Source organism: Enhydra lutris, unplaced genomic scaffold (assembly GCF_002288905.1).
Source record: "Enhydra lutris kenyoni isolate GAN:26980312 unplaced genomic scaffold, ASM228890v2 scaffoldscaffold4, whole genome shotgun sequence".
Taxonomy (NCBI): Eukaryota; Metazoa; Chordata; class Mammalia; order Carnivora; family Mustelidae; genus Enhydra; species Enhydra lutris.
Window position 1 is genome coordinate 58,868,443 of NW_019154088.1, and position 22,314 is coordinate 58,890,756.

At 41.8% G+C, this 22,314-nt stretch overlaps 1 protein-coding gene across 1 annotated transcript in view; it reads left to right on the forward strand.

Annotated features, from left to right (window-relative positions):
* The first annotated feature begins 2,261 nt into the window (after window positions 1-2,261).
* Window positions 2,262-22,314, forward strand: part of LOC111160521 (ras homolog family member J) — a 78,871-nt gene continuing 58,818 nt past the window's right edge. The window contains exon 1 of the mRNA XM_022523682.1: window positions 2,262-2,977. Coding sequence (XP_022379390.1) covers window positions 2,596-2,977 — 382 coding nt within the window. The 5' untranslated portion in view covers window positions 2,262-2,595. The remainder of the gene's footprint in view (window positions 2,978-22,314) is intronic.

Genomic DNA, 22,314 nt, shown 5'->3' on the forward strand with positions numbered 1-22,314 from the left:
ATTTACTGCCTGACCTCAGGGACAAGGTCAAAGTCAGAACCCCGTCCAAGTTCTGCCAAACAACTATCATCTCACTGTGCTCAAAGTGGTCTTGTTCATCTTCAATTTGGGGTTCCTGACATTGCCAACCACTCTACCTGCCCAGATTTGTGCCACCTTCACACTTGAGGGTTTTTTCTAGAAGAAAAACATAAGTTTTCAAGTTGCAATCTTATTATCACATATTCCCAGTATTTCTGGTAGACTATATGAAAATAAAATTATCTTGATCTCATGCAGTCATAGTGCCTTCAAATGCTCCTGAATGACATGAACCATAAAGAATTCACAACTTTCAGGGCGCCTGGGTGGCTCAGTGGGTTAAAGCCTCTGCCTTCGGCTCAGGTCATGATCTCGGGGTCCTGGGATTGAGCCCCGCATCGGGCTCTCTGCTCAGCGGGGAGCCTGCTTCCTCCTATCTCTCTCTCTCTCTGCCTGCCTCTCTGCCTACTTGTGATCTCTCTGTCAAATAAATAAATAAAATCTTTAAAAAAAAAAAAAAGAATTCACAACTTTCGTACTGCTAACATAATCTCAACTAACTAAACTCTCTCTGTGATCTGAACTACTCTAAACTGTTCAGGCTGTTCACCAATATTTAGTTCCCTCCTTCCCAACACATGGTAGGACTATACTTCTGATCTTGTTGAACCTAGCTAGCATGGGTATGTGACTTGCTCTGGCCAACAAATACAAGAAGAAATGTCACCTTGAGAAGGACGCTTCAGGAACCAATGCCACTTGACCACATTAATTTCTTCCTCTGCTGCAGGGGTCATCGTGTTCTCATTGTGGATGCTCCACCATCCCAGATCCCTGAATAAAGGAGACAAAAATATGCAAAATGGACAATAGTGTGAGCAAGAAATACATGTGTTACTTAAAATAATTGTGCTTCGGGACTGGTTTGTTATGGCAACACAACCTAGGCAAAAAATATCGGGATACCAAGCCCAATGGCGAATGTTACTGGAATCTAAAACAGAATAAATCTGGGGTTCTATCTGTTACACTGTAGCATATATGTGTTATGTATGTATGTATGTATGTATGTATGTATATATATGCATGTAGCATTTTATATATATATACATAATACTAATATCCTATATTATTGTATATTATTATATTATGTATATTATTGTTAGCCACCTATTAAAACAGACATTTCCCCATCTCCTCCACACACACACACACACACACACACACACAAACTTCCTCAAATCAATTGGGTAATCTAAATGCTTGAAAATAAGTGCTCACAAATCTCAAATTAACTGAGACTCCCTCATCAAAAAAGTCTTGATCCATTCATCAAAATCATTTGCAGAGTTCCACTTCTTCTCCAAGACCAAGTACATTACTCAAACACAGGGCTTCAGAGGAACTTCATTATGAGCAAACCAAGAGATAAATAAATTAGCTGCCAGTGGCTCCCTTAGTAATGGCAGAGGACCAGGCTGACCCAAGGGGATAGGAGTAAACCAAAGGGAACAAAGGGAACCATCCAAGCAAAGGCAGCATTAGGGGACCTGAAGCAAACCAACGCAGCCGTCCCACATACTTTCATTTCCAGGACCGTGAGCCAAACACAAGTGTGTTTATTCGCTAATAAGAAGATGCAAACATCCCATGTCTGGTTGATTTCTTATGTGCTCCGACCATAAAGATGCTTGTGTCTGCAGTACACGTCTGAGCGTTGTGCCCAAATGTGGCAGCTCATAAACCTGATCGCGTGTGTTAACTTATGATCTAAAAGAGTGTATTCCTTGGAAACAATGTAATGCTGGAAGGTTTTCCTCTCTCTCTCTCTCTCTCTCTCTCTCTCGTTCTCTCTCTCTTGCCTGGATGAATTGCCTAAAGTTTCTCATTTAACTATGTGAAGAACTGTCCATTTTTACTTCGCAGAGCTTTTCACTGGTGACTCAGGGAGGGATGATGTCATATGTTATCCCACAACGGCTGGTTCTCTCTGCTCACTTAAACCATTCCCTCTGGTTTCTGTGGCAGACAGCACTCCCCAGTTTCCATCCTGTCGTCAGCTTCTCCTCAGCCAGCCCCAGGCAAACAGCCTCCCCAGCAGCAGATGAAACAGGAAGTCTGACAGCTTGAGTCTGCAGTGGGACCCCTAGTGTTTTCCCACTCCATGCCCTGGCAGCATTCCCCACAAGTACAAACACACACACACACACACACACACACACACACACACACACACAGCTCCCATTGTTGCAGCCTTCCCCAGCCCACTGATCCTAATATGGAATGCAGCAGGAAACCCATGATTTCCTGATACTCGGCAAGCTGGAGGAAGCAAGGGAAAACTCCATTAAAAAGCCCAGCTTCCCTCCATGTTAGATGTGAAGTGGAAAAGGGGGAAGATTTAGCAGAATTCCGAGTCTTCAGCCAGGCTGGAGAGGGGAAGGGCACAGCAAAACCCTCGGGCTGTTGAAATTTCTAGACTGCCAGGAAGCCCCTAGAATTCAGAGAAAAATGAGGGTTTCTTAACTCAAACTAGAGGGGAAAGGGGACAGATGCTTTTAATCGTTCTCCCAAATGTGTGCTACCTTTCTTGACCAGGATGGTAAGCATGAGGGCATGTGCCAGCTGCCTCGGACAGGTCCCTGTGACCCCAGGCACCCCAAGGAAGGCAGAGTGATCTCGAGCCCGCTGCTCACTCGCTTCCCGCGCTCCATGGGCTTGGGGAGAAGCAGGAGAAGCCACAGCAACTGCCCGGTCCCAGCAGCTGGAGCCACCCGGATGAGCTGCACAGAGGGAGGGGACAGCAGCTGTGGCTGCGGGGGCACGGAGGAGAAGAAGATGCTGAAGTGTGTGGTGGTGGGGGACGGCGCCGTGGGGAAAACCTGCCTGCTGATGAGCTACGCCAACGACGCTTTCCCAGAGGAGTACGTGCCCACTGTGTTTGACCACTATGCAGGTAAGGGAAGGAGCAGAACCCGGCGGGGGACCGGGTGCGTGCTGCGGGCGGCCACACCCCAGCTTTAGTTCTCAGGGCAGCCGTCTCGGGTGCCGGCCTGGCAGCTGCCAGGTCACGGAGCAGAACACACACAGCCAAGGTCTCTGCTGGAACGGTTAGGACAATTTGTCCATCCATTGATATCCTCACATTTTTTCCTCCTTAAATCAAATGACTAACACTGGGGAAATACCCTGAACTGCCCTCCAGGCTTTGGGGACAGAGATCTCACTCAACGTTCTTGGGAAGATTCGTAACTTTTTATGGGAACATCCTAGAATGTAGTGTAACTGCAACACAGTTTTTAAAGAGCACCACTCACTACGCAACTAGTGAAAGAAGTATCTTTGCTGCTTTTCAACTATTTATCTCATGCCATTCATAAATGAAATGGTAAGATCAACAAACGTTAGAACACTCATTTTTCTATAAAAATCAGTGGCTGTACTACTGTACTTTTATTTTCCTGGGGCTGTAGTTGCGGTGGGGGGAGTACTAAAGGTTTTAAGTATCTATTAGGCAGTCTGCATCTTGAATTCAAAGAAACGTTTTTAATTAATGTGTTTTTAAAGTAAAAATAAAGATAAAAATAAAATTTGAATCATTTTAAAGTATATCCAGAAGAGGATTAAATTGGATATAAAGTATTTTAAGGCATGACAGTTAAAATACAGTAGTCACAACTTATTCCTTTCAGTTACTTTTGTTTTTTGAGTGTTCTAAAGTTTGTAGGTGTACTTGTCAATGTTATAGTTTATCTCAATTTGTCCATTTTTTTTTTTAAGATCTTATTTATTTGAGAGAGTGAGAGCGAAAGAGCACAAGCAGGGAGGGGGCAGAGGGAGAGGAGCAGAGGGAGAGAGACAGACTCCCCACTGAGCAGGGAGCTGAGGGGGTTCTGGATCCCAGGACTCCGGGATCATGACCTCAGCCAAAGGCAGATGCTTCACCAACTGAGCCACCCAGATGCCCCATCAATTTTTCCATTTTCATTCTTCCTTTTTCTCTCAATTTCCAAAGCAAATCTTATTGTTCCTCAAAAACAAGTTCATGAGATTCTTCAAGTTTATAGTAACCTAATTTTATAACTTTTTTTTAACAGAGTGATCAGCTTGGTGAGTTATCAGAAATTTGAGATTTCATAAGAGAAAATTTTCCCTTCCCTCACCTTGGCTTTGGGTCAGGTTCAGCAGAGGGGAAGTGGCCCACAGGAAACCTGTGTGAATGTTGGCTTTGCTATGTGGCCATTTGAAATCCTCCCTCTGTTAGGAAGTAGCTTCTTTTCCAGAGCAAAACAATCACCTAAGTCCCCTCCTTTTCCTACAGTTACATGTTTTATGACAATATTACATCGCAGATTGGGAGAGTACCACCATATCACAGTGAAAATAGTATCTACTTCCCAGAAGGTTTTTTTTTTTTTTAATATTTGTAAAAATTAAGAGCAAATTTTAAGTCTGGCTCTAAGCTTTTCTGAAAATATAATGACTGTGCCCAAAGAAGAACATTTAAATGAGAACAGAATAAAGAGAACAGAAAATTTTCACTCTGAGAGGAAAAAAAAAAACTAATAAGATTAAGAAGTCTGGGAATTTAAGTTACTAAGATACTTGACATGGAAACATCTTAGCAAAGGTTATTTATTCTACACCCTCTTTCTGCCAGGAGAGGAAAACTGGCTGCTACCTAATTTCAAAAACTTTTAGATCAAAGGTGGGGCCCAAAATTTACTAAAGGGAGAGGCCTCAAATGCTTTTGGAAATGATGTATCCTGATCCCCATCTATTGGTTGAACCACTTATCAGCCTAGTATAAGAGAAAAAGGATAAAACCATCCTCAGGGATTCAGTCAGCCTATAAAAAATATCTGAGATCAAACAAAGACTGAACTACCACCTAGATTCCATTAGGATGGAGTTATCTTATATTTCAATTGTGTATATATTACTGCTATTTGAGAATCAAAGCACCTTAAAGATTTTGGCTACTCTATGGTTTTACCTCTCTTCCCCAATGTGGACAAGTTTCCAGTGTCCAGTCCCTGGGTCCTACTGGCACATTCTGAAATCACAAGCAGCAACTGAATTCCTGAGTCTTTAGGAAATTGCAGCCGAAGTCTACAACACACTATCCCTTGAAGATTTTTCCCGAACAGCTGCCTATCCCAGGAAAGTAGAGCTATAACAAAAATAAGGATAGAAGCAAAAAAAAAAAAAAAAAAAAAAAAGGATGGAAGCATACTTGACATATTGCTCAAGATGGTGGGCTCTGAAGCCAGAGAGTTTAGTCCCAATACTGGCACTGCCACCTCTGTGTGGCCTTGAATAAGTTACTTAATTTTTCTGTCCCTCAGTTATCACACACAAAAAGAAGAAGAAGAACAACAACAACAACAACAGAAGTATCAGGAGTGTTTGTAAGAACAAATAAATTAATACATGTGAAGTTCTTAGAACAGTGCCTCACACATGGTATTAGGTACATAGCAGCTATTCTTGTTAAGAATAAGTTTTCTATGTTTGCACACAGTCATGAAAGGAAATTAAAATGTAATTAAAAGATAAAGACTACAGGGTTGCCTGAGTGGCTTAGTCAGTTAAGCGTCCAACTCTTGATTTTTGGATCAGGTCATGATCTCAGGGTTGTGAGATCAAGCGCCACATCAGGCTCCACACTGTGCATGGAGCCTACTTGAGATTCTCTCTCTCCCTCTTCCTCTGCCCCTGCCCCCCAAAATAAAAAGATAAAGACTACAACAAAGAAAAATACAATTCTAAGAGTATCCTCCAAATGGAGTAGGAAATGATGAAATGCATGTAATGCCCTTATAGTAATCACGTGTATTGATAATTGACAAATATGCATGCAGTAATAGTAGAGGGATATTAAACTGGGAGGGGAAATATCGGTTTTGAATGAGTGATTCTAAAATAAATAAATAAATACATAAATAAATAAGAACCAGCTAGAAAAAATACTGAAATTTTATGAATCTTAGTTCTCTTCCTTCTGCCCAAAAGCACATCTCCTGCAGGAATCTTTCCTCCAGGCATCCTTCCCCTCTAAGCCCCCTTGACTCTATAAGGAGAGGTCCTTGCTTCATCTTAAACCCAGCTCCAGAAATTTCTTTACATTTCTAGAAGATAGCTTCCTCCATATAGAGCAATTTATTTGTTTTCTTGTTTTTCCCACTCCCACTGTGCTCTGAGCTCAGGGAGAAGGTTGTGTTTTGCCAAATCCCATGTCCGTTCTCAGCCCTCATCTTATTAGATGGCTTGGAGGCTTTTTTTTTTTTTAAAGATTTTATTTATTTATTTGGCAGACAGAGATCACAAGTAGGCAGAGAGGCAGGCAGAGCAAGCTCCCTGCTAAGCAGAGAGCCTGATGTGGGGCTTGATCCCAGGACCCTGGGATCATGACCTGAGCCGAAGGCAGAGGCTTAACCCACTGAGCCACCCAGGCACCCCGGCTTGGAGGCTTTTTTACGGCTTATTACTGCTCCTTTGCGTGGTTTCTGGGATAACGGTTTCTCCTGGCTTTTATTCCCTTTACTGGCAAATCTCTCTCCATATCCTCTGCTGCCTACTCTGTCTCTTCCCAATCAATATATGTTGGTAAACCCCAGTGTTCACTCCCTCAGTTCTCTTCTCAGTTTACACTCATACCCAAGTTGGTTGTGTTTAGTCTCATGGCTTTAATTATTATTTATATATCAATGGCTCCCACATTTATATCTCTGGTCCCAATACTCCCCCTGAGACCCAGCCTCATTTATCCAACTGTCCCTCTGAATATCTAATAGGCATCTCCAATTTAACCTGTTAAAACAAAATTCTTTAACCCCCCTACTCTAGTCCTCCCCTAGACTTCCCCATACAAGTACATGACAACTGTCTTGCACCCAGTTGCTTAGAACAAAAACTTCAGTATTATCTTTGACTCCTTTCTTCCTATGACAATACCCCCACCCTCTCCATTCAAACTACTCATTATTATTCCTTCCTGCTACTGAGCAGTGCAACATTCGAAATACCCCTTCACTTCTCACCACCTACATTGCTTCACTCTTGTCCAAATCACCACCATGTCTCATCTAAACTACTATAACTATATATATATAGTTATATATATAACTATATATATATATAACTATAACTACTATACTATCACTTCCCTGCTTCCAACTTTGCCCCTCTTTAGTCAGTTCTCCACACAGCTGGCACAAGGGCTATTCACAGCCCAATTCCTCCAATCCCTTCACACTCAGACCCCATCATTCATCATGGTCTACAAGGCCCTCCATGACTTGGTTCCTGTCATCTCTCTAACCCCATCTCCTAACTCTCCTCTTCAGTTATTCTGCTCAAGCCATACCAAGCATCTTGGTATGCCTCAAACACACTGATATCCCACTTTCCTTGAAGACTTCACATTGGTCCTTCCCCCAGCCTGACACTGTTCCCGCAGAGCCTCTTCAGCTTCAACTGACCACATTACTTAATACATCCACATGCAAGAACACCAACACACACAGAGTCACTCTTTAACCACTTACCCTGCTACCCACCTGAAACATTTCACACTACTGGCATTATACTCCTATTTATTGCTTACCACTTTTATTCCACACTTGAATGTGAACTCCATGAGGACAAGGACTTTGTCTTGTTCACTGCTCTATCTCCAGCTTTTAAAAAAGACTCCAACATACAGTAGACTCTCAATAGATAGTTATTGAATAAATAAATTGGTATGTCTTAATCATTGTCCCTGTCCAGTGCTTAGGTAATTTCTGGTCCATTGAAATTGCTGAAAAAATGAACAAGCTACTAGTCCAATCTTTAGGAAGGAATATGTTTAGAATTAAATACATTCCATTTTTGAACTATTTTGTTCACAAGTATTATTTTATCTCTAGTGGAATTGTAACATAGCATTGAATTTTCTTGACCCGAGCAGCCAATGTCACATCTGTTGAATAATGTAACTCTGCAATACGTAAATTTCATTTGGAAAGAGCTGAGCTGCAAATTGCCCCATAAACATTATATTCAAAAGCCTACCAAAATTTTGAGAGGCCCCCTCAAAGACTTACAGCTCTTGTATACAGAGCATGCTTCAGAGTGACCCCAAGTTCAACCAAGGGCTAGGACTAAAAATTAGGGAGAGCAAGATGAAAGTAGATAGGGCCACTCATCTTTCAACAAGGGAGCCTGAGAAACCTCACTGGGCCTTGCTTCCTGTTCCCTTCTAGGGTGACTCCGGATGCCCTAAGAACCTTTAGAGCTTTCACAACTTCCCATAAAACAATCACACTTCTTCTATCTTTATCTTATCTTGAACTTTGAGTTTTGTGACAGACCCCCCCGCCGATGAAATATTATCCAGTGATGTTCCACATAACATATGACATCAGGATAGCACTTCCATTTTGTGTTTTGTTAGTTTGTGTGTCAAGTTAGATTATGTCCGTGGTTTGTATGTTCATGTACACAGGTTCAAATAAGCCTGTTCGAGTAGGAACCTGTGCACGGTGTACCTCATTTACCACTTCCATCAGCCTCTGGCCTAGAACTGATTTTTTCTGTGGCTTTTTCTTCTATCACCACCCCTCCCAGAATTTGTCAAAAAACTATCTGTGTTTCAAAATTCATTTTTGAAGTCACTATTTGCAAATCCAGCCACCTATGCAGGAAATTCACACGATTCATGGAAAGGGGGGAGAAAATCTAGTTGTTCTATCAACTGAGTGAGATGTAAAAGGAAGTCATTTTCACAGAGAGCTGAAAGTCAAGTCCAACTCTTTCACCTAATTAAATGGTAACCTGTCCAAGGTAGACTTAATCACAACCTTAACAGCCAGAGCAGGAGGGGAAACTGTCCAACCACCAGGGAAGGGAAGGAGAGGGAATAACACAAAATAATACAAAGTGAATAAAACCAAACCCGAGCCTATAAAGGTTTGTGACATAGTTCTACCCATTTGGGAATATTTACTCAGCAGTTTCTCTTTTGCTCTTCCTGAAGACAGCTGAAGACTCTCTAGAGAACGGAAGAGATTCCTTTTCTGTTAGCCAAAAGGAAACCTGAAACAACTCTCATGGGACTATGAACTAAATCACCAGATTTTAACCTTAGACGAAAATATAAAAGAAGTTTGTCTAAGAGGAGACAAGAACAGACCAGTGGACTCACTCACTCTGTTCCTTCTAAATGCAATGACGCTCAAAAATACAAAATCTTGTAGGTATCCAACCCCCCAATATCTCCTTGTGAGGGGGCGTAATGTGTGGCTGATGCTTTTTCTGGACCCTTGGAGGCCACACCAAAGGTGCAGTGGCAGGAAATACATGGACGGTTCCTTCCACCCTGAGATGTTTCTGGAAGCAAGCACATTCATAGGCTTCAAGGGTGTAAATTACACTCCCAAAGCCAAAGCAAACTGTAGGGATGGTGAATTGTGAGCTGCAGCTCTTGGGAGTAAGAAAGGAGAATAGAAGAGGGATAAAGAAAATTAAATATCTGTGACCCAAAAACAACCATGCTCCCAGGACTAGAAACAGCATCTGCAGTTCCCAGCCATCCTGCACTCCAGTTTTAGCTGGCAGCAAACCAAGGAGCAAGACCAGTTCAGGCTTCAGTGGACAGGCTCCCTGTGACCAAGACTCTTAGTTCCACATGGCCTGACTCCCTTCATGTCCAGGCTAGGAAATCCTTCATAAATTTTACTACTGACCTACCCAAGGAGGTTGGGCTTCAGGGAAACGGTATTTTATTTCTGGAATAGCTTTTTCAAAATCTGTCATTTCTCCCTCTTAGTGTGAGACAAATAGCAAATCTGGCTCAGGGATGGCCCAGCACACTGGACGTTTATGTTTTGGGTACAGTTGGCTTGTTTTACAAAGGCAGCATGAAGATGGGCAAATGAACATAAGGCCCCTCGGGAAAGGACAGGTAACACAAATCAAGAGAAACAGTCTCCCTCATCAATCCTGAGCACAAGATTACAAGGGCCTGTGAAGGAGACCCTACCCACCATGTACAAAAATCCATGCCACCCGCTGGGTTAGTCAGCAGAATCCAAACAGTTAATTTTCCCGGGTGTAATGCACTCTGGATAAATTCCATCATGAATTCAATAGAGACCAACTGTGAGTCAGAGTGTGGCCTGGCATTGTTCCTGAAAGCTCTGAAGTCCACCAGCTTCTTGATTGTGTCCAATTTTCATGAAACAAAAGGACCTGATTCATGTGTATCCACCTGGTTTTGTCTCAGTTGTGAACAACAGCTCTTGTTTCTGGTGCTTTTCTCATTACGGCCATGCGTGATCCAACAAGCGGTGCAGTAGTGTTAATTATGAAACTTTACTGTCACTAGTGTATGTATTAACAACAATGACAGTAGCTGTACCCTTCCAGAGTCTTCGCTATGGTTCAGGCACGTTTGAGGTATTTTCATACATCAATTCCCTGCTTCCTCACAATGATCTTGCGGGTGTATTCTTTTTTTTTTTTTTAAGGTTTTATTTATTTATTTGACAGATAGAGATCATAAGTAGGCAGAGAGACAGGCAGAGAGAGAGGAGGAAGCGGGCTCCCCGCTGAGCAGAGAGCCCAATGCGGGGCTCGATCCCAGAACCCCGATATCATGACCTGAGTCGAAGGCAGAGGCTTAACCCACTGAGCCACCCAGGCGCCCCTTGCGGGTGTATTCTTTTCCCAATTTTACTGATGAGGAAAGAAAGGCACAAAGATATTAACGAATATGCCCAAGGTTGTTAAATGACTTGCAAAGGAGTAAATGGAGGCAGCAAACAAACAACATAAGCAGTCTAGAGTTTTATAGCTATTAACATTAATCAAAAAGCCACTGTTAGGATATACTAACCTAACCTGAACATGTAAGGGATTAACAGCACGTCAGGGTGTTTCTTGCTAATGTTATGGTCCTGGGCAAGGATTCAAGCCAACGGGGCGGCTTCCCTCCATTTAGTCATGTAGACAACCGGGCTCCTTCCATCTTGTGACTCTGCCATCCCCTGGGATCTCACAGTTATCTGCATCCAACCAGACTAATGAGAAAGAACACAGACAAACTCGAATGTAAAGTTTTATGGGCCATGCCTGGAAGTGACAGACATCATTTCCAGTCACACTCCAGACGACTTGTAAATAAATGAGTCTGAGGCCACGCCTCAGTCAAGAGAGGCTGGGATAGGAAGCCCACCCACAGGCCCCACAGAGGAAGAACAGATTTCAGTGGAGACCAGGCATCTCTGCTTCTATCAGGCTCTCCAGCCACTAAATATCCCTTCACACTTTTCCCCCCCTGTGAAACCAACTTGCCCTTTTCCACAGAGGGACCACCCAGACTCCCATTCTGTCACCGCATCCAGTCAGAGTCCAGTGTTTGCAGGTGATGCACAGCTCTTTCCATCTGATGGAGAAGTGGCTCCCGGTGGTCTGCTGGGACGGTCACCATCTGCCCCATTTACAGAATTGCCCCTTAAACAATGGTAGAACAGGGATGGAATAACCAAAATACCCAAAACCCCTTCAGAAAAGGAAAGAATGGGGGGCACATGGCAATAACGGAATCCTGATAGCAAACACTGGGAAGACCCTCTGGGCTGTCAATGGAAGAAGTTTCTTGAATTGATCCAGACGCTCTTCTCTGGAGGAGAAATTCGGCTTCCTTCAGTCTTGACTTTGCATCCATTAGTCTTGGCTTTTCCTGGCTCAGGTCTGGGAGCTTCGTCTTGTTCATCCATTGCTCTCCATGACACACATCTCAAGTAGGCCTTTGGGAACATGTTTTGCTTGGGGACTACACTTTCACAGCCTGCTTCTTGCTTCTACAATTTGGGGGCTCAGTGTTATTTTATACCTATAAGCATATTCAGTCCAAGTCTGGCATTTCTGTGGAAACACAAGCCTCAAAAACTTACCAGGTTTCTGGTAAATTCCATGGCCCAGTAACCACATCCAAGACCAAAGTATGTCTCCCTTAGACATACTTCTTAAACATACTTTGTCTGCCTCCTTTACCCAATGTCTTTTTTCCCCCTCAAATTAACAATAGCCACCAAGAGGCCATATGAAGCAGTAGGCTCAGATGCAAGCATCTTATCTTTGACACAGAACTGATTCTCCTGCTTAAACAGAGAAGTGGACACTCGTGGCTCCTTTTTGGATTGTGGAATCCAAAAATAATCAGTTTTATAACTCTAAGTCCATCAATACCTGTGTTCTATCAATCTCTGCTTTAAAAAAATAACCAATTCAGCTTTTTTTTTCTTAGAACACCTTGCTAAATACAGTAACAATTAACATACAATAACATTCTGGTTTTCCCTAGGCTTTCCTTTGAGTGCTATGGACATTATAGGAACTCAGTTTACCTTCCAGGTTTCACAGGTAACAGTTTTGCAAAACTCCAGTCTTGCCACAGGAAAGCATAAATCTTGATCTTTCCAGACTGTTCTGTTTTCTTACCACTTGCCACTGAACAGCTTAGCCAACAGCACAGTTTTGTTTTTGCTTTTTGTTTTTTTAGGTTCTTATAATGACAACACACTCAATAGACTAGGATGCTGTAACAAATAGACTCAAGGATGTAATGATTCGAACTATCAGAATTCTATTTCTTATTTATATAAAAGGCTGGGCAAATGTTGTGTTAATGAGATGGTTCTGCTCCATGTGGCCATTCGAGGATTGACTTTTTTCCACCTTGTGATTCTGCTCTTTACCTGGGGCTTCATAGGGCCATGTATTGAGACAGTGGAAGGTAAAATAGGGCGGAGTGAAGAAAAGGAGCCACGGGGTGGGCCAGAGCCACAAGTGATGTGGATCACTTCTGTTCACACTTCATTACTGCGAAGTTAGACCCTAGGCCACACATAATGGTGAGTCTAGCTTTATGCCCAAATAAAAGGTGAACAGATTTTAATGGACTCTAGTAATCTTTACTATAATCACTAAGTTGAAATTTCTTATACCAAATACATTAGACCCACATAAATGATACTAACTGCCCTAAACACCATATTGAATGAGGTGTCTATTCTGCTATAAATGACATACCTATATTTCCCAAACTTGCCTGCTCATCAGAAAAACCTACTTGTTGAAAATGCATATTTTTTAGTCCACACCATAGCCTTAGTCTGCTATATCAAAGCCACTGAGAGAAAGAGCAAGAAATCTAAATTTCAACAAGCATCCTAAGCATTTCTTACTAGATGGAACCCACGAAACAGCCATTTTACAGTTCAAAATCTTTTGGATATCATAAGGTCATATAGTTCAACCTAAAGTAATTTAGCAAGTTCAGAAAACCTTTCTTTATACTATAAGGTGCCTATAAATCAAGTCAAAAGGGATAGTCCTATGATAAAACATCAACTAGTAAAAAGCAACTTTAAAAATACATATCCACATATATAATTTCTTGACTTGGGAGTTTTTGACAAGGAAAGTTGTGTAAAACAGAAAAGGCCTTTAGAACTTCTCAGAAACAACTAGCAAATTCCTAATTGAGGACCAGAGTGCTCTCATCAAAGATCTGCTGTCAAGGCTGGGAGTAGAGAGATCCTGGAAGAAAGAGAATGCACAAGGCTGAGACTCAAAGTATTGAGAGAGGGCTGGGGCAGGGAGAGCAGGGAAGCCTCAGAGCTCAGAACAGAGAGGAACAGGAAGTGTAAGACAGCAGAAAGGAGGCTAACTAAGCAAATTAGGGTGCCCCAAGCACCAGTTGCTGGGAGAAAAGCCTCGGCCATGACTGACAAAAGCCCACACCTGAATCTCTCTGTTCACGGAGCCTGCTGTCTGGAAAACAAGCATTGGCCTGACCGGGAGACCTTCACTGAGAGAAAGTGGAGAACGCCTCCTCTCAGGGGAAGAAGCAAAGGAGTCTCAAAAAACAGGAAGGAGCTGGGGACCCTTGGGATGGTTTTGGTGTAGCTCTGGATGTCTTGGATGCTCTGTACTGTTCCACATCCACCCAGCCGTACGATTACGAAATGAACATAAACATCTGTTTCCCCTCAGCCAATCCTTCTGTTCTTCACGCTTTGACCTACATTTGGGAGAAACAAAGATCGAAAACCTCTTAAAATGCAGTTACTGAGCGTCCTGAAAGGCTTCTTCTTGGGCTAGAATCTTGTTCCTGAAAGACAGAGCATGTCAGTTCTGGGGGAGGCAGAAATCTCAGAACTGGGACTCAGGTACCCTTACGGGGCAACCAGTTGACAAACAGTCCTGCTAGTGGGGACTGAGCCTTCCTTTGGAGTTTCTCCAGCTGTTTAATACAGATTAGCAAATCAAGCCTCAGAATGCGATTCTGCTTGCCAACAGGGGAGAAACAATGTTCCATGTGGCCTGAGCAGAACGTAACATAGTGAACAAAATTGCTTCCTGATCCTTTTGCAGGAATAACTATAGCTGATTAGTAAAAATAACAATTTGCAGGGCACCTGGGTGGCTCAGTTATCTAAGCCTCTGACTCTCGATCTCAGCTCAGGTCTTGATCTCAGGGTTGTAAGTTCAAGCCCCATGTTTAAAAAAAATAATAATCAGGGACACCTAGGTGGCTCAGTTGGTTAAGCAGCTGCCTTCGGCTCAGGTCATGATCCCAGGGTTCTGGGATCGAGTCCCGCATCGGGCTCCTTGCTCGGCAGGGAGGCTGCTTCTCTCTCTGCCTCTGCCCGCTTGTGCTCACTCTCTCTCTCTCTCTACCTGACAAATAAATAAATAAAATCTTTTTAAAAAAATAATAATTATAATTCATTAATACTGTTTAGCTAAATATTTAATATGCGTCAATCCCTGTGTTGCTTTTGCTTACTTCTTTGAGCCCCATAATTTCTCTAGGTGGTAAGTATCTTCATTTCATGGATGAGAAAACTGAAACTCAGAGAAGTCACCTGTCCAACATCACAAGGCTGGGAAGTGGCAGAAAGGATTCAAATCTATCAGCTCAAATGTTATCTCATCAGTGAGGCCAGACCACTCAGATTAAATAAGGCTTCCTTTCAAGACCTATTTATTTCCTCTGTAATTACTGTCTTATTTGTTTATTTAATTGTCCATTTCTTACTTCCCTCTAGAATATACACTTCACAAAGACAAGCTTCTTTCTGTCTTGTTTTCTCTTATGTCCCAAAGCCTGGGAATAAGCCTATGATACAACAGACACTCAGAAATGTTGGATAAATGAGTGAATGAACGAACGAACGAGATCCGAGAGTCTCACAGCCTTAACCACTGCACTTACACTGAAGTTAGCATTCTATGTGAATAGTCAGGATAATTTTCTATGTTGAAATCTGATCCTCCCACATCTCAAAAGGATATATCCTAAGCATCATAAACATACATTCAGAAATACAGTATTGGCTTGGTTTAGAACTTGCAAAACAATTTTATTTTTCTAGGGAAAAAATTCCAAAATATTTTGTTCTAGTCAAATTTCAAACTTATGAGTTCTAAGTGATTTAACCAGGCAGAAGTTGTTTTCCTAATTATATAAAGGAGTTCTGTTTTATCTGTTTTTCGGATGTTACAGAAACAAAAAGAAAAGCTTAATTCCTTAAAGTATGTGCCATAGAAGTTTTCTTCCAGATAGTGAGATTAATTATGAGGAAAAACAGTAAGTTAATAATCTTCTTAATATATAACAGGTGTAAAACTCCTAGGAATTATGAATGATATTTATAAAGCACAAGCATTCATTAGCCAGAAAATGCGCTAATTTTCAGCTGGTATGCTTATAAGAAATGCAGTGAACATGTGCATAAATATTAATAATGAGGTGTTTTATACTTGCCAAAGTAAGAGATATGAGAGGGAAACAAGACTCCTTTCTGCTCGTGTTGGATAAGCTTGCATTGTGAGCCCTAAATGCTTCTTCCCTCAACTAAAATGAGTTTCGCATAACATTTGTCATAGTTCAAGCTGGTAGATAAGAGCCTTGAGAATTTTCTATAGTAGGGGCACCTGGGGTGGTTCAGTCATTAAGCATCTGCCTTCAGCTCAGGTCATGATCCCTGGGTCCTGGGATCAAGCCCCACATCGGGAACCCTGCTCAGCAGGGGCTGGGGTGGGGAAGAGAAACCTGCTTCTCCTTCTCCTTACACCCCTCTCTCTGCTTGTGTGCCTGTGATGAGCTCTCTCTCTGTCAAATAAATAATCTTTTTTTTTTTTTAAAGAATTTTCTATAGTAGACATTTTTTTTTTTTTTTAAGATTTATTTGACAGAGAGAGAGAGATCACAGGTAGGCAGAGAGGCAGGCACAGAGAGAGGGGGAAGCAGGCTCCCCGCTGAGCAGAGAGCCTGATGCGGGGCTCGATCCCAGGACCCTGAGATCATGACCCGAGCTGAAGGCAGAGGCTTAACCCACTGAGCCACCCAGGCGCCCCAATAGTAGACATGTTTTTAACCAAACTTTTCAAAAGAGAGAATGAATGTTAAATCTTAAGTGTCAATATTAGGTACAAACTTTGCTGTAGTGGTTTTATTCTATTCATTCTACTCATTTACCCTCTTACTAATTCTCCATACTAAGTCCTTCCTTCTAGATAAATGGAATCCATCAGGCAGCAGTTCCAAGCTATCTCCTCTCACTTGAGCTCAGCAAAAATGCAGAACTCATTATCACCCTCAGAATGATGACTCTTTTTTTTTTTTGAGGATTTTATTTATTTTATTTTATTTTATTTATTTGACAGAGAGAGACACAGCTAGTGAGGGAACACAAGCAGGGGGAGTGGGAGAGGGAGTAGCAGGCTTCCCACCAAGTAGAGAGCCCGATGTGGGGCTTGATCCCAGGACCCTGGCATCATGACCCAAGCCTGAGCCACCCAGGCATGCCCAGAATGATGAACCTTAATGTATTTGAAGACAGAAAATTTCCTCCTTGTCTTCAGACAATACACCCAGATCTTTCCAACTTCCTTCATAGATATCTGACCTTGTATTTCCCCATTGTTTAATGGATGGTTTCTCACAAATTCAGTTTCAGTCAATCGTGAACAGCTTGCTGTTCAAACCCATAGCTGGCACACAGCGTTTATAATGGTTTGGTAGGAATGGGCACCTCGTCAAAATGGTTAGGTACAATCATTAACAGGATGTAAAAATCTAAACAAAATAATCTTTTCAAGCACTTCTGTCTTTTGTTTTCTTTTTTGCTTGTTATTTAAGTTAAGTCAGTCTGACTCGTGTACAGGACTGAAGTTGCCAATAGAAGAGTACCACATTTCTCCCCCAGCATTTTAATACATCTCTATTAAGTTGTTCCCAAGTTTATCCACAATACAAGATCATGTTAAGGCTTTCAAAACATGGGATTTCCTCAAATCGCAGAATAAATCTTGGGTCCGTAGGTTAACACATTTTTTGGTATTCTAGGAGACATCTTCATCCCTGTGGTTACCATAGATCACTGTGTTTTATAATACTGAATATCCAATCATTGTAACAGATAGGCTTGTCTGACTAGGATTTAGTATGCAGTAGACTACAAATCATCCTGAATGACTTTAATGCTTCATTCACTTTCTACACATTAACATATTAAAAGTTTATTTAGCCAGACATCCTTTGGTAACCTCACCAATTACCACAGGTTGAATTCCCATCAGTTTCCCAAGAGACATCTTATTCCAGGGTAGTCTAGAACTCAGATTTTTCTGGATACAAGAATAATCTTGGGCTCCAACCTATGAGAATCCTAGAGTATCTACAAGATCATGAGTTATAATTCTAGAGTATCTACAAGATCATGGACCCTACTACATCATCAACTAACCTTAAGTATAGTAATTTACACAGAAAAGAAATTACTTCACAGCACACCTAGTTTGATACATGTGTCCTCAAATGATTTCCAAACTTTGCAGTTACAGCTTATAGTGATGGGGAAGGAATGGATGGGGGTCAGAAATATAGATGAACAGAACTTTCAAAGCATCCACAGAACATTCAGGAAAACACGTTGTATTTGCCTTGATTGTCACAAGGAGCTAGGAAACCCACACACACAGATTTCCTTTCTGATTATGTCACTGCCTCAGCCTCCCCATCTTTCACCACCTCGTGAACAGTTCAGAAGTCTGTTCCCTGTGAAGTGAGGAAAATAATTTCTATTCTACTGACAGAGACAGAGACAGAGACACTTACCTCTGATTTTATAGCCAATGTCTGGTTATTCCCACAAACCCTGCAATTAACTCAGAGCCCAGAGAAAAAGCACCAAGTAAAGCATTTTTAGGGTGAGAAGGATTAGCTCACAGAATGATCTATTTGTCCATTAAAAGTTGTTGCCATTTTTTCTATTTATTTGTAAATGGACACCAACAACCTTTAAACAAAGTATCTAAAAATGGAGACTTCAGAGGATTTAATGCACATTTTTTTTCTTTTCATGGTTCTTAAAAATCAATAATCTGCCATCGAAAGATATATGGCATACTCAAGAAAGAGCCTCATAAAGATTGTTTTTGTTCTTATTTAGTCTTCCCATGTTCTCCTACTTCTTTTTCTTAAAGGATCCCAAACTTTCTGCAGTGTAGGCATTAAGAGTTTCCCTCCCCCTCTGCGGTACCTTCATCTAGTGAATTCTACATGAAAGGGGATGTACATCTTTTAAGAGAAAGGCTGCGTGATATATTAACTTGACGAGCAGCCTCTGATTGGCCATATTTCATGCTAATACTATTTAAATTTTGCCCTTTATTATGGGAAAAAAATACTTGAGAAATATTTTAATGGTATATGTGGGAATCATAGAAATTCAGTTATGGAAATGATATTGTCATGTAAAAGAAGTCAAGAAGCACTGCGTTATCTCCGCAGTGTTAAGTTAATCAGCAATTCAGAAGGAATAATGCAAGTTTGCCCCTGAGCAATGTCTATCCAATCTATAGGAGAAAAACTGAGTAAAACTTTTCTCCATAATTCTTCAAGGACAGGGCTTTTTTAGCCCCAAACTCCCTGGTCTTTTTCTACTAAGACCCACTAGGATCCTTTCCTCAGTACACAGGGTGATCCTCCTCTATTACTCCCCAAGTTTTGGCTCTTTTCTCATTTTTTAAGAGGGGTCCTGGGAGAGGGGCATAAGGAGAGGGAGGGAGAGAATCTTAAGCAGGCTCCACACCCAGCACAGAGCCCAACACAGGCTTGATCTCACAACCCTGAGATTATGACCTGAGTTCATTGAAATCAAGACCTGGACGCCCAGCCGGTGGAGACCGCCAGGCGCCCCATCTGCTCTTTCCTCGTTTTAACATTAAGTCTCAGATACGTAAAGTTTCTTGTGTGCTAAGGATGAAGACAAGCCCAGGAATGCCTGGTCCCTAGAATCACTGACTGGGTAACCCCATCTCCCTCCCCAGGGAAGTTGCTGTTTGAAAACAGGGGACGCCTGGAGTTTTGCTCTACTAAGTCAGAGCAAGCACGTCACGTGTGAGCCACAGTTCTTAGAAAACATCCCAGTGTTGTCCGAATTACAAAAGACTGCCAGACTCCATCCTCCTTCACGCACACTGTTGCTCAATGACCAAAGACACAGAAATTCAAAAGGCAGAATTGGAATTTTTTATTAAAGAATCTGGTATTACGCCTATCTCCAATATCTTTATTATCATGCTCGGTCCCTTAAGGCAATAAAACCCCCCAAGCTTTCCTCTTCCTTCTCTGCTCTTTCTTGGTGGTATGAATACCCCCCTTAAAATAACTGCTTTTCTCCCCTCTGCCAGGCTGGTCCTCTTACTAAGGCAAAAGGCTCTTCCCCCATCATACATGGGCTTATAGTAGGCACTGGATTATAAATGCTGATTGTATTTCCAACACCAAAGAAAGGATGTGGCACTTTTTCTGGGATCAGGAACACAGTGGGTGCCCTGGTGATGAAAAGTGCATCATACATCATCATAGACACCAAAGATGACTGTCTTAGACCATAAAATGAGGGATTTAGACTAGAACGGTTTGAATATGACATTGCTGTGCCATTTCCAAAGTGGTTTTATCATCTCCCCCTTCAAAGAATCTGAGACGATTTCAGCGTGAATGGATCCACTTCAAAATGGGAGCAGCCCTGTATTGTGTTGGGTCTGAATGCAAGAGAACAAAGTCAAGGAACACCACTTCAAAATGGGTTTTACTTCTTGCTCTCCTCACCTCCATGTATCTGGAGAACAAAAAGGAGCTAAGGAGGAGAGAAGGAAGGACACAGAGGGACCCCTAATGCTCCAAACTCACTTATCATTGTTGATGACAAGTACCAAGAATGAGTAATAGTAGAATTTGGGGCTTGTGGGCAGATGAATGGACCTTAAGTTTGTTACTCATGGAATTCAAAGCTGAAAGCTGCTTGTGAAGATGTTGGGGTCACTTCCTCCAAGTGTTACCCACACTGCTGTGTATAGTGGAAAAGGAGGAAATTATGCTCAACCGTAGAGACTACTGCTAGAGTAGAACCTATTAGTCTAAGAAAGAGCCCCTGTGGCTCTGCCTATCTGTCTCTAGGTCCCCAGGCATGTCTCTGCAATGAATTCCCAGCATTGACAGAAGCTCTTCCTTCGAGTTACGGATTTTGGGGGGGGGGGGGGTGGGGGGGGTCTCATTTTCATCTATGCTCTGTATTTATGCATGATGTTTTTATCAGTTGGCCTACTCTACCATTATCCTAGGTCATCCATAGAGGTGCACAGGGGAGGGAGCATATCTAGTGAGTTGATTATTGCTCATAGGCCTCATTCTGTCATCCACAGGTCCGTGCTTTCCTCACTGGGAGGTTACTATCTGCAGAGTTTCATGAGAAAGGTGTGAAATAGTCAGAGACTAACTTTCATGCCAATTTTATCAGCTCAAGGCTGGAAGCAATGTTTTCAATATGAGCATTCCAACCTTGAATTTCATGGACATCTCTGGAAGACTGAAATACAAGTGCACCCCAACTCAGTGTTGATACTGAATGTGTGTGTCTGTGTGTGTGTGTGTGTGTGTGTGTGATAGAGACAAACAGAAACAAAGATAGAGAAGCCCTAACTCTCTTGGTAGAAAAAAGAAGGAAGGAAATATATGAACATATTCTTCAGGTACCCATTACACAGCTCTGCTTTTCCAGATTGGGTTTCAATATTATCCCTATAGGATAACTTCAACATGTCTGTTTGTTTTTAAAAGATGGTATTAGGGGCACCTGGGTGGCTCAGATAGTTAAGCATCTGCCTCTCAGGTCATGATCCCAGAGCCCTGGGACTGAGCCACATATCGGGCTCCCTCTCTCTCCCTCTGCCTGCCACTCTCCCTGCTTTCTCTCACTCCCTCTCTGTCAAATAAATAAATAAAATCTTTAACAAAAAAAGAAAAGATGGTATTATCCTTAAAAGCTCCTTAGAAATGTCTATAGTCACCTTTCATCATACAATTTCACTCCACCATGAGAGCCTCTAAAAATATCTTGAGTAAATTTATTACCACCATAACTCTAACATGTAATTGTGCATTGAAACCAAGTATCCATGAAGTAACCTGTCTTCTTGATAATACAGTGTAGTAGGGGTCCCCAAGCACCTAATCTATATTAACTAAACATTCCCAAGAAATCACAAATTGTATAATGTCCATGAAAGCATTTTGTATGCTGGAAAATACTATCAAATGTTATTTTTTTCTACTAGCAATAAATCACTTTATTTATTAAATGCTCCACAAGTGTAGAATGACATAAGATATAATTAGCCAGAAAGTACACTGAAAGCGTAAAAGCACATACATCCTCTTTCTCTAGGACTGCATCTCTAAGAACGCATTTAATCCTGATTTGTCCCTTCACACATTTGTTCACAATGTGGATGTGTGAATGCCCGTAAGAGGGCTCAGAACTGGTGGTATTGCTTCCTATACTGTAACTTGTACATACAGCCCACTTGTTGCCCCTAGGGGTAGAAAAGCCTCAGAACTGTGGGCATTATCTCAGCAGCAGGTGTAAGGTGGGGCCAGGAGAGGGTCTCCACGGCCTAGATCACCCAGCTCTGGCACCAGAAGAATCGTTTCTAATCAGGAATGTAAATCCATTTTTACGATCTTAAAAAGACTCACAGTAAGAACATTTGGATATTAAAACACTCTATTCTACAGACATAATTGTAATTGTACTGTTTACTGTTGATAATTTACCTCAAAAAATCTATTGCCTAGTGAAAAATCCAGGCCTACTCTACCAAAATCACAGAATAGTTAATAAGTGCAATTAGTCCCTACTCAGATGGTTCCAAAAGTTAGCTGTT